The sequence below is a fragment of the Cimex lectularius genome, unplaced genomic scaffold (genome assembly GCF_000648675.2).
Source record: "Cimex lectularius strain Harlan isolate CLEC.00 unplaced genomic scaffold, Clec_2.1 scaffold122, whole genome shotgun sequence".
Taxonomy (NCBI): Eukaryota; Metazoa; Arthropoda; class Insecta; order Hemiptera; family Cimicidae; genus Cimex; species Cimex lectularius.
The window spans coordinates 711,714-727,734 of NW_019392735.1; the positions used below are offsets into that span (position 1 = coordinate 711,714).

General features: G+C 34.5%; 1 protein-coding gene across 1 annotated transcript; it reads right to left on the bottom strand.

Annotated features, from left to right (window-relative positions):
• Positions 1–8,822: 8,822 nt before the first annotated feature.
• LOC106662372 (DNA ligase 1-like) lies at positions 8,823–11,587 on the bottom strand. The gene is made up of 10 exons (XM_014386431.1): positions 11,370–11,587; positions 11,228–11,304; positions 11,038–11,154; positions 10,814–10,966; positions 10,486–10,728; positions 9,780–10,433; positions 9,454–9,629; positions 9,287–9,398; positions 9,117–9,230; positions 8,823–9,046 (listed from the first exon to the last, which is right to left on the bottom strand). The coding sequence occupies exons 1-10, from the start codon at positions 11,488–11,490 to the stop codon at positions 9,023–9,025; spliced, it is 1,791 nt and encodes a 596-aa protein (XP_014241917.1). The 5' UTR covers positions 11,491–11,587; the 3' UTR covers positions 8,823–9,022.
• Between the last annotated feature and the right edge of the window lie 4,434 nt (positions 11,588–16,021).

The window sequence follows — 16,021 nt, forward strand, 5'->3', positions numbered from 1 at the left end:
GACAGGGGGATGGGAGGTTAAAAATGAGGAAGGAACTGGGATCCAAACAACAGCCTAGGACCTTTCGACATTCAAATTAAGCCCAATTTAAAAAGCTCAAGACCTGAATTTAAGGCTAAATATATTCAAAAATATTATGAATCAAATCCAAAAAAGCCGCATCTAGTCGTCAAATAAACTGCTCAAATATGAGAAGGAATATTGCCAATTTTGTAGTATTTATTTTCCCTAACATTTTTATATTATTTTTATTATAAATTATATTACAATTTATTAGAAATTATTATGTTTTTACTGAAGGAAAATTTAATTAAAGGATTTTGAAAAATAAAAGGTTTTAATTCCATAATTTTGTATTTGAACATAATATTTTTTTAAGCAATTATTACCGTGTATAATGTCTTCTGTTAGCTAAAGTATCTGTGCACCTGTTAGGTATACTATTAATAAGGTCGTCACTAATTTCATAAGGATTTTCAATCCATAGATGTTGCAACGCTGCACTCAGTTGTTGCAGGTCAACTGGCGACGGATGGCGATCGAAAATCCTTCTCGGCAAAGCATCCCACATTTGCTTTGGGATTGAGGTCTGGAGACAATGGGGGAAGGGGCAGACGGGAAATTCCTAGGTTTTATAAACACTGATGAACAACCCTACCCATAAGTCTGTCATTGTCATCCAGAAATCGAAAATCCCGACCAATTAGATCCCTGGTTTGAGGTATGTATTCCTCGATAATTTCTTGAACATAACGGACCGTGGTTGAAGTTGCCTTCATCAATATGGAATCCAGTTCGTCCTCCAGTGTAAATACTAGCCCAGACCATTACAACGCCTCCTCCGAACTGCACCATGAAGTAGGGCATTGGACGCATCCCCTGTTCTCGGTAGACTTTTCGGCGTCTGCTATGTACAGGCATTCCAAGCATTCCAATTGGTATTCTCTTCTAGGCCCTCGCTGCACATATTCTACTGAGTTGCTGGTGGCGTGCTGTACTGCAGGTCGTCTCAAAGAGGCATACCATGTGAGACCAACTTCCCATAAACGATTACGTATCGTTTCTGTTGATCAAGGCCATGCCAAAACACCTTGTACTTCATTTAGGTCTGGCGGGCAGTATGGAAAGTGTTCCGCCTTGCAGCAATGATTATATTTCTGTGTTCCTTTAGCGTCGTAATGCGCTGAGATCCACTACCAGGCCTGGATGACTCATTCTCACAATAATATTGCGAACTTTTGGTTAAGATGATGTCTTTCCATGGTTAAAGAGTATGGAACTGGATTAAAATGGAGAAATGACGAGAAAAGTTTGTTTAAAAAATGAATATCTCCATGTTTGCTAGATAGTGCGGGTTTGCATCATTTGCCCCCTATTTTAACACGAGTCATTCGGTTTTAAATTTATCATGAATTTTTATTTAGAATCGAACTATTCATACGGGATTTTTTTTTTTGACTGGGGCTTCCAACATCTAGGTCATTTCAGCCCCCAGCTATATTTGCTCTTTCAAACACTACATTCATACGCATAAGTACATCCATACAGTACACTCATTCCGTTTGGTCGGTGGAGTACTTGATATTCCTCCACCGACCTATACTCAAACTAATCTAGATTGGGGTCGATGATATACTTTTATAAATATTCCGCCATCGACCCCGAACACACACTCATACGCTCTCAACGTTCGAGGGGCAATAAAGACGTTATATTTCACCATCACCCCTCGCCATTCACGCTAATAAATACATGCACTCAGACAAAACATATACACACATACACACACAACACATAAGACATATTGTACAATAAAAAACCCAATTTCCCCTAAAAAGCGGAACAGGGGACCCAGAAACTCGCTGCAATGCTCGAGTACCACTTTCAGATTTGACGGCATGCCTACACGCTCCCTGTAGGGAGCCAAGGCATGACGTTTTCAGTATGTGGGGCACATCGAGCAAACTTTCTCTGCAGCAGGTGCCCGTGTGTCGGGAAAAATATTATTTTTTATTTATTAATGTTTTAACTTGTACACTCCCGCTAGAACATGGAATTCCATAAAACGATTTTTAGTCAAAAATTAAAGATATTTCTTCAAAATATATGGATAAAAAAATCTATTTTCAAATCAAAAAATGTGTAGTAGTACAAAAATGCCAGGTCAAATAAATTTGGAACATTTTGTACGCCCCCACCCCACGTGGGGATCCACAGAGGATACATTTAGCCTTAATCCTTTTTTTTAGCCTTAATACTTTTTTTAAATTAGTGATAACGTTTTTTTACGACGGTCATATAACAGCAGAGGTCATATAAACCCTCAGGGTGCCGGCGTTTTTTAACATTTTATTTGTAAGTATGTCGGGTTTGAATGCAGGGCCGCTGGATTTGAACCCGGGACCTTTTACCTTACAGAGATGAGCGCCCTGTCAACGCCACCGACGCCCCCCTTACGCCCTTATTAAGTTCTGGACTCTTACAATTGCAACTTGTAAGTCAGGAGGTTGAAAGGAAACGTAAATTTGGTAATCCGCACAATCTCACAGACCTGCAGTGCCCAGCTTCAAAAATTTTGAAACACTTAGTTTGTATTTTATTTTAATTTGAGTGCGATGTACTAGCAAATAATTTATACAAGTATGAAATTGAAGTTTGAGTCTAGCCTTATAAACGCCAATGCAATAGTGTTTTTTTTTTAAATGATTAATTATTGAACTTCCTTATTTTATTTTTTATACCGGGGTAGTAAAACAACATATGAAAAATGGTTCGTAAATATCATATGTTTATGTTTTACAAGTAATTTCTGATAGAAACAAAGCTTTGTTTTTCATCAAATTTAAATTTATTATGTCGCTCATAAGAGGGAAATTGTTGATACTTCTGTGTGAAGGCATGCTATCGTTCGCCTTAGGAATCATGAAGGTGGAGATTCATGTAAGCATAATCAACGAATATTCTCTTATGTTCGCCGATACGCTGGAAAGCTTCATTCAGCCTTGGATGGGTGCAACAATGGCAGTTGTGGCAATTTTCGGTGGTATCATTACGGACTCTTACATAGGCAAAACGGTCCCGATCATTTTAAATTTGTTTTTCGCCGTTGTCTCTGCGATATGCTTTTTTATCGGACACTCAGGGAAATTTTCCGACTTCCATACGGTGGTGACAATCGCCCGTATCGTTTTGACCGTTTGCTTGGTTTCGTTCATATGTACGTCGATACCAAGGTTGGTTTTGGTCATGGAATATTGTCGGGTACCGATGTTCGAAGACGAAACGAGAAATCTTATATTCAGCCTGGTGTACGTTCAATTTATGGGTAGGGGCTTGTGCGAAATCATGAACTACTACGACCATGGCGATGTGTCGACTGTAAAATACGTACTTGTAATATTTATAACTGTCGCGTACTTCTTTCTGTACATATGTTATTTTAACGTGATTTTCGATAAAAACCCTACTCACGTCGGTATCGTCTGTTCCTGCATAAAATGTGCATTATTAGCCTGGAAACGTAAATACGAAAAGAAGTGTCTCATCTGTTCTTTTAAGAGAAAGAAAAAAATTGGCGGCCGCCAATCGTCGAACGAGTATGATAACGTAATGCTGCAATCTATGCAGAAGAATTCGCAGGTGCTATTTAACCGGCCATTAAACAAATCCGGATCGACTGTAATGTTCCCGTCTGCCGGTATCCAGCCCGAGCCGTCGGCAGTTCATAAAGCTTCGATGATGAGAACTAAGAAAGACTTCAAATATTACGCATCGATGGATTCGCCTGAAATCGTAATTTCCCAGACCATAAAATTTTTCAGTGTACTTCCTATAATTTTGTCCGGAGTTATGTTTTCTATGTTGGTATACACTCTATTAATTTTCACTCGTAACCAGTATGAAAATTCAGACGTGTTGAAAAATGAACTATACACCCTCATCCCAAGCAAACTTTCCTTTTTATTCGATGTCTTCATGTTTCCGATTTTCCATATTTTCTTTTTTCCAGCACTAAGAAACAAACTGAGGACAGAATGGAGTTATTTTTACATAGGATACGCATTGATTATATCGGCGAACGTCGTGATGTTTTATCAAATCATCAGAACACGTCACGTTTCACAAACCCCGTCAAATTGCGCGCACCTAAGATTTTACAACTCGATCAACGAAACCATTGAGCTCTCAGCGAAATGGTTAGAAATCAAACCGATAATCTTACAAAAATTTAGCCAACAGTCAGTAAACGATATATTCATGTCTTCCGAACAAGATACAAGAACAATATCTATTCACGGGAAAGATGGTTCCGATTTTAATGTCAGGTTAAAAAGAGATAGTATTGCCACTTACTTAATTTGGCAAAATAACACAAATAAAATTTTGGTTTCTCATATTTTAGACAAAAGGTTCGGTTTGGTAGACGTTTCGTTTGCGACAATCATCTCCGTCTCTAGTCCGAAAATCGTGTACAATGAAATGTTTTTGATATTTACAAACCGTCCAACTTCGAAAATGATTTACCAGCGTTTGAATAAAAATATCTTTCAGTTGGAACCTGGTGAATATAGCGTGACGTTGGTATACCGGGATCAATTATACTACTCCACCTCTTTTAAGCAAATAATGAAATTGGAACGGGCCCGTATATACTCGCTGTTCATTTACGTTTATCCGAAAGACAATAGCACCCGGGCGATTTTCTATACTCTCGATCATCCGCCCATATACAGTTACAGTATCATCTTAATACAGCTTCTGTTGGACAGTCTGGGACGAGTGATGGCCACCGTCCCTTTCTTCACATTTGTCTTCTTGGATTCCCTAGAGAAGTTGAGGTGCACGTTAATGTCTTTAGCCATGGCGCTGAACATGACTTGGTTTTCCATTTTGCAGCACCCCTATGTTAAATACGAAATATTCAAGAAAAGTATGAACTTTTTACCAATCACCCTGGTCATCCACGGGCTTCTGTGTTGTGCGAGCTTATTCTTTTATTGTGATTTGGCGTATACATTTCGTAGTTGATAGTCATGGTTTGAGTGCTCAATAAAAACTTAAATAACAGAAGTAGTAACATGTGTTTGTTTTAAATTTACTATCTTCATAAAATAAAAAACATTGCATTCTAAATGCAGAAATTCAGTTTTAAACTCATCTATTAAGCAGCAAATTTGTCCATATAATTTTCCATTCCTAATATGGACATAATCAACATAGTTTCTTTCATGTCATACATAAATAAATTGCACAATTTTGTAGTATTTACTTTCCCTAGCATTTTTGTTTTATTTTTTATTATAAATTGCCTTAAGATGTATAAGAAATTGTTTTTTATTGAAGGAAAATTTAATTAAAGAATTTTGGAAGGTTTTAATTAAATAATTTTGTTTTTTGGACGCAATGTTTTTTTTAAATAATTAATACCGTGTATAATGTCCTCTGTTAGCTAATACAACCTCTGATTGTCACGAATTTCATAAGGAATTTCACTCCATAGGTATTGCAACCTAAACTCAGTTTTTGCAGGTCAGCTGACCGCGGATGGCGAAAAGCCTTCTTTGCAAAGTATCCCACATATGGAGGTCTGGAGACAATGGGGGAAGGAGCAGATTGTAAATTCCCAGGTTTTATGATGAACAATTCTGCCTCTGTGAGGTGTAGCATTGTCATCCAACATTGAAAATCCCAATAAGATCACTAGTTTGAGAGGTGTATAATATAATATAATTTTTTCGATAATTTCGTGGACATAATGGACTGAGTGAGGTTACCTTCACCAATATGGAGTACGGTTCGTCTTCCAGTGTAAATCCCAGCCCAATTCATTACATCGCCTCCTCCAAACTGCACTCAAGAGAGCATGAACTTGGGCATCTCCAGGTGATAAATCTGAAGATTAATCATTACCAATCAAATTGGTCTCACATATCGCCATTTCATCATATTCAGCAGTTGTAATAAGACCCAGAATAACCTATGGATCACTAATCTGGTGGAAGAAAGCTCAACAAAAAGTAGCTCCCCGAACATTAGGCAGCATACAAAGACTAGCAAACCTGTGTATCACAGGGGCAATGAGAACAACCCCTACAAATGCCTTAGAAACTCTGCTAAGCCTACCTCCATTGGAAATATTCATACAAGGAGAGGCTAGGAAAAGCTCAATTAGGCTCCAGAAGCAATTAAATTGGAAAGGAACTAAACAATTCGGGCATACAACCATAATCAACAAAAACAGACACCCATTATTAGAAATGGGGACTGATGTTATGATCCCGGAAACTTTCTTCACAACTTCCTGTAAAGTTTCAATGGACTACAAAGGAGAGGAAGAACAGGAGAGCATCAGATACATTGATGTGGTATATAGATGGCTCCAAAACAACAAGCCCAAAACATGAGCAATCAAACTCATTAGGGAAGTACACTTCGGTCTTTCAAGCGGAAATACATCCCACCAATGCTTGTGCCCTGGAAAATCTTAAAAGTGGTTACACTGGCAAAAAATCCTCATAAGATCTGATAGCCAAGCAGCCATTAAAACATTAGCATGTAAAAGAATCACATCAAAATTAGTCAGTGAATGTATCCAAAATCTACAAAACCTGGGGAAACACAACAACTTGATGATATCTTGGGTGCCAGGGCACAGAGGAATTTTGGGTAACGACAAAACAGACAGACTGGCTACAGGAGGATCTGCAAGACCATACATAGGCCCTGAACCTATACTTGGGATAACAACAAAAAAAGTAGAATCCTCCATCGCAGAATGGATCCAAACAAAACAAAAGGAGAAGTGGATAAACTCTAGCAGTGCTAGACATAGTAAACTTATGAAACAACCCTCACCACAACTGGCAAAATCATTGCTGCAATTGGAGAGGGCCAATCTCAGAGGAGTGGTAGGTCTACTAACCGGTCACTGGTATCTGAGAAAACATCTACACAACATGGGCATCTACAACGATGATCCTATTTGCAGATTATGTAATGAGAAGGAAGAAACAGCCACTCATATCATCTTCAATTGCGAAGCAACAGCTCAATGGAGATTCAACCTAGCGTACGAAAAAACTTAGGGATGAAATTGTAGCAGCGACCGTCAATGACCTGATACTTCTAAGGAGATAGATTGAGTCTATTGCACTGAACTAAGGAACTAGGAAGGTACAATAAGCCAGAAGGCTGCAGTGCCAGGGGAGCGCAAACCCCACTTCCTAGTATCCTTTTTTATCATACCATACCATATTCAGTAGTTGGTTTATTTTGTACTAATAAACTATAATATGTATTTTATATTTCAATGATGGTCAATGAAGTCGACAGCAGACCCAATACAATTAAATGTCCTAAATTAATTTCATTCTCAAACATTCAATACAAACAATATTTTTTGTATCAGAGCACATGGCAGTGCATTGGCCAAGTTCCAGCAATCTGCCATGTGTATCTTCACTCAAACCAAGTCACCCTGTTTTTCTCACCTTCATATCTCTACTTACTCTTAAGATGGGCTTTTAAAATTTGAAACATAAATTAAAAGCTTAGTCGTGTAAAAATTTGAGTACTTAATCATTAAGCCATTTCAAAAGGGGATAATTTCAAAATTTGCATTTTTGTTACTGACTGAACTTCAAAATAATAAGGCTCTTTCTAAACAGCTACAAAAATGAAATTCGGTAAAAAGGTAGATTTTAATTTAAATTATAAGGCACTTTACGTATAGTTAGAAGCATGACATTTGGTACAAGGTCATGTATTGAAAAAAAGGTAAGAATCAACACTGTTCTTTTAATTAATTAAGGATTTTAGTTGAGCTAAAAAAGTCAATGGCACGAGCGGGATTCGAACCCATGATCTTCAGCTTGATACGCCGCTGCTCTACCACTTGACTATCGTGACCTCAAGACACCATTGACTTTTTTTATCTAAACTAAAAAACCTTAATTAATTGTAATATATTAATTGGTCAAGTGGACCACAAAACTAGTGAATTTAGTAAATTTGAAATGAAGTATCCTTCACTAAAGCTCTCCGTGCGCATTTCATTTGTCGCCGAGAATCAAATTGATTACACGACATTTGAAAAATGGCAAAACGGAGGGAAAATTCTAAAGGTGTGGTTGAGATGGGAAGCTGGTGTCCGAGTAGATCGAAGTCACTATAGTCAAGTGGTAGAGCAGCGGCGTATCAAGCCGAAGATCGTGGGTTCGAATCCTGCTCGAGCCATTGACTTTTTTATCTCAACTAAAAACCTTAATTAATTTTATGATATTAATTGGTCAAGTGGACCACGAAACTAGTGAATTTAACTGTTCTTTTATTTTTATTGGTTAACACTTGTCCAGTTTCTGAAAGAGGATTAAACCAGTGCTCACACAGGAGAGGTGAAGGAAAAGTAGAGAACTTACAAGAAATGAAAAAATTCCAGGCTCCTCATTGCTCATAAAAGTAGGAGTGAAATGAGGTTATCCACAATGTAGATGACTACTTTGATAGGATGACTTTTGTGGTAAGGAGTCTGGAACTTTTATTTTTCTTTTGAGTTCTTGGATTATGTACTAAAAAAATAACGGACTTGGCTGTAATTTAGATACATTACATTGATGGGTTAATTTTTATGGAGGGGATCCTGGCTTTTTTTCACGGTTAGGTTGTTGGGTTCTTTTTAAAATTATGTATTTCAAATAGCATCAACCATATGGGTCATTGAAGCAATGAAATTTGGAATAATCCAATTTGAATGATGCTTAAAATTGACAGTGTACAATGAATTGCAATACCCTGATGGAAAAACTCAGACCCCCGTTGTCGAATCAATTCAAAAAGATTTTTATTGTTTAATAATTCGTAGTTTGACTTTGAAGATCAACCCCTTATTGATTAAACAGGAATTATAAATGTGCAGTTTGCATCTTCGCACGAAACAAAACAAAAAACGGAGATGTGTCTTAAGCTGGGCTAAATAATTTCCTCTTATAATCAATTAGCATAAAAATTTATTTTACTCTGCTATTTAATTGAAGAACCTTCGAGGCGTCTGAAAAAAGATAGCTTGAGTCAAAAATACTACGAATGGATTTGATAAGAGGGAGGAGAATACAACTGACCGTCGGAGCAGAGAAGGATTTCATACTGTCTTTGTCCTCTGCCCTTGGGGATCCGGGTAAACTGATATTTTGCAGCCTGAGGCGTGCTGCATGATTCAATTTTGGCCCTGTACTCTGAAAATGCTAATATTAACTCATGTTCTAGTTATATAAAAAAATAACTTTTTTACCGATTTTCGACACTTTTTCATTTTCAATTCAGCATTGTGTTCTGTTGCATGACTCTGTAAAAACTGCTCATGCTTGGTGGTGCAGATCTCAGAATCAAACTTCTTGTAGAACCTAAACATTTAACTATTAAATATCAAGTAACTTCTTGATGAGAGGTTGACATTACCCTTGTTCTACAAGTTTGTGCTTCCTTTCTCTTATCCACAAACTTTTCAGATTGTTGTGTGAAACTATTTTAGAGGAATTCACTGAAGAAATTTGCTTCTCTGAAATGTCACTGTTGCATTGATCAGATTGATTTTTAGGTGTTGCAGCACGAGTTAATTCATCACTCTTAAGTTCCTGAAAATAAAAATACAGACTTAACTCTTTCATTATACAAATCCCATTTAAACAGTTATATTTAACAAATTTCAATTTTAAGAAGAAGAAAAGAAAAGAAAGACACTGTAGATAAAATTATTGGAATGATCTTGCGAAGATTTAACATACTTTTTCCAGTTGATTTTCATAATTCATTTTCTTGATAACTTTCAGACACTCTTGTCTTAAACTTCCTTGTAATGAAAATGTTGTTACTAAAGTAGAGTCAGATTTGACCTTTGACACCTTTGGTTCTAATGGTTTATTCTCTTCTTTTATTGTTTCAGTTATTTGTGGTTGTTTTATGAGCACAGTCTTGTCTGGTCGTTTCAATTTAGTTTCATTAGTTTTATTATTTGTCACTTCTGGTTCAAGTGTGGTGAAAGATGGCCAAGTCTCTAACTTGATACTCTGCAACGTAGATTGTCGCATTATTTTGTTCTTGGCTCGCAATTTAGCAATCTGGAGAAGCCTTTTCCGCCTCAGTTTTTCCTCTTGTTGTTTCTTCGCTTCGACTTCTTTTATCTTCTTTTCAGCCATCTCTTTTTCCTTTCTCTCCCTTTCCCTTTTTTTCTTTTCGTGCAATTCCACCAACCTGAGCCACCTCTTTTCTTTCTCCTTTTGTCTTAAGTTCAAGACTTTGGCGTTGTTCGGTACTAATTCTTCTGACAGGCGTGGTTGTGTTCTGTGATCAGGCTTGGCTTTTTGTCCGCCAAAATTATGCGTATCATTTTTCATTTCTGGTTTTTCAACATGGGTTTTGTTTCTTCTTAAACTTACAAGCTGAAATAGAAGACTATCTATATTATGGAATTTACTTATTACAGATAATTACCTTTAAACATTGAACAACGATGTCCACTTGGTTGTATGATCTTGGAATGTCTTTATTGTCCAATGTACTCAAAGGTACGTCCAAGTCTAGTGTATCATTAGAATTTAATACACTGTACAGCTTTGTCAATCTTTCAGTTATCGGTTTGTAATTTTTTGGTATAATCAAGATATCAACATCATTACTGGTTACCATGCCAGGGAAGCCTGTGATGGAATCGTCCTTCTTTTTTCTTAATTCTTTCTGAAAAAATTATTTTCTTTAATCACAAGGGTTTATAATAACAATAATTTCCCCTAGGATATAAATTTTACACAAATTAACTTACCGTTTGTGACTCATCCAAAGTGAGATTTGTAGGTTTTGGATCCAATTGAAGACAAAGCTTAGAGTCTTGCCGACTCAGAACTTTATTATCTGTAAGTTTTTTTTTATTTTTCTTTGATGTGTTCTTAGCATGTTTTCCAGATCCGCTTGTGTTCTAAAAAATCTCATTATTTTAATGAATATCTATATTAAACTATTTTGCCTTTTTTAAGAATAATTACTAACACATCCTCTATCCATAGTTTCTTTCTTGCGACAGTTCCACTGCCAGAAATTAGTTTGGAATTCTTGAAGTTCACCATAAAGTTTATAAACATTTTTCCCCAAATTCCGTAATTTTACCTTTTAAATTTAAAAAATTTGTTTAATTTTTTTTAAAAGAAAATTTACCATTTTTAAACGTTTATTTTCTCACCTCAGCATAAATTATGTAGCTCACAACGAGAATAATTTGTAAGCATACTGGTAAAAAGTATGCAGCATATGTATCTCCTAAATCGAATAATCCGCCATGTAAATACAAATTACATATATATTTTTTTATACATTGTACTCACTCAACAATGACAGAAACTTGTTCAAGTCATAATCCTCAGTGAAAGAGTCGAGAAGACAGCCGGTCCAAGATGCCTCGCAGCTGCGGCTCTTGGAAAACAAATTCTGGACGTAGCTCAACATCAAATCTGCTCATTTCCTGTATAACAAACTAATGTGTCCAATATAATTTTATAAAATAGCCAGCTGATTACTCGAGTCTTTCTGTTATACCTTTTTGGGATGATGCCATATGATTTAGAGACTTGTAAACCAAGAATAAGTCCAGCTTGCAGTGGTTGGCATAAATGGACTTTTTTCAAAGAACATTTTGTATCTGTATAATCATTTTTCATTTTTTTTTAAATAAATAAATAAAGTTTATTGTAAAAATTATAGAAACAAAAAATATCTTGTTGGATCAAAAGTATTAATTTAAAATATATAGTTTCCATGTTCTAGATATTCCAACAACTCGATTTACTATAATACTAATATTTATTAAATCCTAAATTTTATCAGCTTCTATTAAATATATGTATAAATACTCAATTAATTATACACAATTTTTTTTCGAAATGAAAAATTTGTGTCACAGGCGGGATTCGAACCCACGACTTTCAGCTCAATACGCCACTGCTCTACCACTTGAGTTACCGTGACTTCGATCGCCCATGCCACAAACTTCTCATTTCGACTACCCGATTTTATTCTAATTATAAGCAAATCTGAAAGTCGTGGGTTCGAATCCCGCCTGTGACACAAATTTTTCATTTCGAAAAAAATTGTGTACAATTAATTGAGTATTTATATATTTAATAGAAGCTGATAAAATTTAGTATTAATCTAGAATCACACCTGTGAATCGTACACAGTCCCGCTAATTTAGTATAATCGTTAATAAAAAGTGTTTCTATATGAAGCCGCGATTTGCTTATAATTGGAATAAAATCGGATAGTCGAAATGAGAAGTTTGTGGTATGGGCGATCGAAGTCATGGTAGCTCAAGTGGTAGAGCAGTGGCATATTAGCCGAAAGTCATGGGTTCGAATCCCGCCTGTGACACAAATTTTTCATTTCGAAAAAAATTGTGTTCAATTAATTGAGTATTTATTAAATCCATTATGTTTAGTGGTCTAATTGACCAAACTACTTCTTTCAATTAATTATTCTTTTTATGTAAGGTTTGGTTGAGATAAAAAAAGCTAGTGACACGAGTGAGATTCGAACCCACGACCTTTGGCTCAATACTGCCAAAAGGCTGCAGTGTTTGGGAAACGCCAAACCCCCTGCTTCTAGTATCAATTCTAATCAAAATGTCATTTGTGGTTCATTTTTTGTGTCAGGCACTAGAAAACATTGAAAGAAACTCATTACTTGTGAAATGTAAAAACATAATTTGTCAATACAGTTTGAAAAGGTGACAAAATTACTAACAGTAAGCCAACAAATCATTGACTGTTGCTACATTTTATTACATCTTGTTTTCCTATTGTGCCCATTTTTCAGCATTAGATTGCTTATATCAGAGAAGTAATCTTTTGTACTTACCTGTGATGGATCCAAGAATAAGAATTTTTACAATTTTAAATTCTAGCATGCAAACAGCTCTGGAAATTACTCTGATTCAACACTTAAATAAAAGGAAGATCTATATAAAATTTTGTCAGCTTTTTTTTTTCCAGAGCACAAATTCTCCACACCACACTAAAAATTAATATAAATCACTGTTTTTATTAGCCATAAAAAATAAAGTACCATTTAAAAATATTGTTGACACCCTAAAGAAATATGTTTTATGTTATAAAATAAAACATGTATAATTTAAAATTGAAATGAATACAAATTTTTTTTTTTTTTAACATTGCTTGTGTACATATTGTTGTAAAGATGACTGTAAGTGGATTTATGATAGTATGGTCAAAAATGAACAAATTCAGTGTGAGCATTCAAGGAAATGCCAGCCATCAATGGCCCACCGAGGAATGCCACCTGAGGAACATACCGCATACGGTGTTCCTTTCTCCTGAGTGTCTTCATATCTACACCAATGACATCTAACTGGAGATTTAAGGCCACCACATCTATAACGAGAACATGTCTCCAATTTTCCATTGTCAATGCGAATTGAAGTCTGGTCATTTTCTTAGCTGTGGTAAAAATGAGGTCCACGAGCTGGGTGTCGAGCCCTGACATTATTTTGCTGCAGATTCATAGAGCATGATGATAGATGAATCTATTATCTTTTTCACCTGTAGACCTAGTCCTGGCCTTCTAGCATGAAGCCATGTATCTCTGAAATGCCAAAGTAAGCCTTTCTATTGTAAAATGACTTACATTCAGTCTCCTGGTGACTTCACGCTGGCTGTATCTTTCCTCTAATAATTTTATGATTCTGACACTGCCATATTCAGTCAAAGACCTGGCTGGGCCCATTGAAAAACGTTTAAGAATAAGAATCATATCAAATGAAATCAATAAGGAAAAAGATTACTAAAAGCGAACCAGGCATAGCAGAATGTAAGGGCACAATTCCACTTTTTGTGCAAATGGGATTAATAAGTACAAAAGTGAATAACGGAAGTCAACAAAGCATTATATACTGTTTATTTTGCCTATAACTCCTAATTACTTCTAACTAATATAGAACGATAATGGATTTAATACAATTAATTAAGGTTTTTAGTTGAGATAAAAAAGTCAATGGTACGAGTGGGATTCGAACCCACGATCTTCGGCTAGATACGCCGCTGCTCTACCACTTGAGCTATCGTGACCTCGATCCACTCGGACACCAACTTCCCATCTCAACCCCACCTTTTCAATTTTCCCTCCTTTTTGCCATTTTTCACAAGGTAGCTCAAGTGGAGGAGCGGCGGCATATCTAGCCGAAGATCGTGGGTTCGAATCCTGCTCGTGCCATTGACTTTTTTTATCTCAACTAAAAACCTTAATTAATTGTAATATATTGGTCAAGTGGACCACGAAATTAGTGAATTTAATGGTTTTAATTTTAAAATAAAATTGAGTGGTGCATTAAATTTGTTCATTGTTTTGCTTACAACAATTGTATTTCCACTACATTTCTGTTCCCAACTCCCCCCCAGATATAATAATAATAGGTTTTACAGAATTAATCCAATTTACAAAAGTGTTTATAGATTATAGATATAGGCAACATAAAAGCAAAACTAAGAAAACAAAGGAAAAAATTGCTTAAGTATTGAACAATATATAAAATAACAAAATATCATAAAAGTATGTTTCATACATAAGGAAAAATAAGAACAATGTAAAAGCATAACTAAAAAAAAAAAACAAAGGAAAAAATTACTTAAGTATAAAACAATATCTAAAATCAAAAAATAACTTAAAAGTATGTTTCGTACATAAAAAACAACTAGAACAATATAAAAGCAAAACTAAGAAAACAAAGGAAAAAAATTACTTAAGTTTAAGTATTAAACAATTACAATAAGAAAATATTTTAGAAGAATCGTTCATATAAATGAGACAATATATAAAACAGAGCAATATAAAAGCGAAACTAAGAAAACAAAGGAAAAAATTACTTAAGTATTAAACAATATGTAAAATAAGAAAATACCATAAAAGAACGTTTCATATATAAGAGACAATTTAAAAATAAAACAAAACAATACAAAAACAAAACTAAGAAAAAAGGAAAAAATTACTTAAGTCTTAAAGTATATGTAAAATAAGAAAATAGTTTAAAGGAATGGGAAATATATATGAGACAATTTATAAAATAAAACAAAATAATATAAAAGCACAACTAAGAAAGCAGGAAAAAAATGGCAAGTATTAAACAATGGAAAATGAGAAAATAGCTTAAAAGGATGTTTCATATATAAGACAATTTATAAAATAAAACAAAATATAAAAGCAAAACTAAGAAAAAAATAACAAGTCTTAAAGTATATATAAAATAATTTATATAAATAATAAATAATATATAAAATATAATGATATAAAAGCAAAACTAAGAAAACAAAGGAAACAATTACTTAAGTATTAAACAGTTACAATAAGAAAATAGTTTAAAAGAATGGTTCATGTATATGAGACAATAGATAAAACATCACAATATAAAAGTGAAACTAAGAAAACAACGGAAAAAATTACCTAAGCATTAAACAATAAAAAATGAGAAAATAGCTTAAAATAATGTTTCATGTAAATAAATATACATAAAAAAGATAAAATTTATCATTATTGTAAATTTTAAAATTTTATATAAATAATATTAGAAAACAATTACATAAAATGTTGATTAATTAATTAATAATTAGTTAAATTATATTCAGTAAAAATTTTAATTAGAAATGATATATATAAAGTTAAAAATGGAAATATATACATACAAAAGTGCAAGACAAATCATTTATTTAAAAAAAAGTTATTATAAAAATAAGATAATTTAACATGAAATAGTCATAATAATTCAAGATTTAACATGTCTGCACACTTGACTGTAAAATGAATAAAAATGAGAATAAAAAAAATAGAAAGGTCTGGAAATTTATTGGCTGAACGCATCATTAAGGATCATCAAGGAGTATTTTGACTATTGTAAAATAGTAGGATGTAGGTCTGCTTTGTTAAATATTTTGTCGCTGCCGGTCCGTTGTCCGTACGTGGGCCGCTGCACGCA

What these genes read in the sequence shown, in the direction of transcription:
- LOC106662372 (XM_014386431.1), bottom strand. Translation starts at nt 11,490, where the DNA reads ATGTTGAGCTACGTCCAGAATTTGTTTTCCAAGAGCCGCAGCTGCGAG. An exon ending in CAAGTTTCTGTCATTGTTGA is followed by an intron (nt 11,305 to 11,369) that starts GTGAGTACAATG and finishes TATTCGATTTAG; the next exon opens with GAGATACATATGCTGCATAC. An exon ending in GCTACATAATTTATGCTGAG is followed by an intron (nt 11,155 to 11,227) that starts GTGAGAAAATAA and finishes TAAATTTAAAAG; the next exon opens with GTAAAATTACGGAATTTGGG.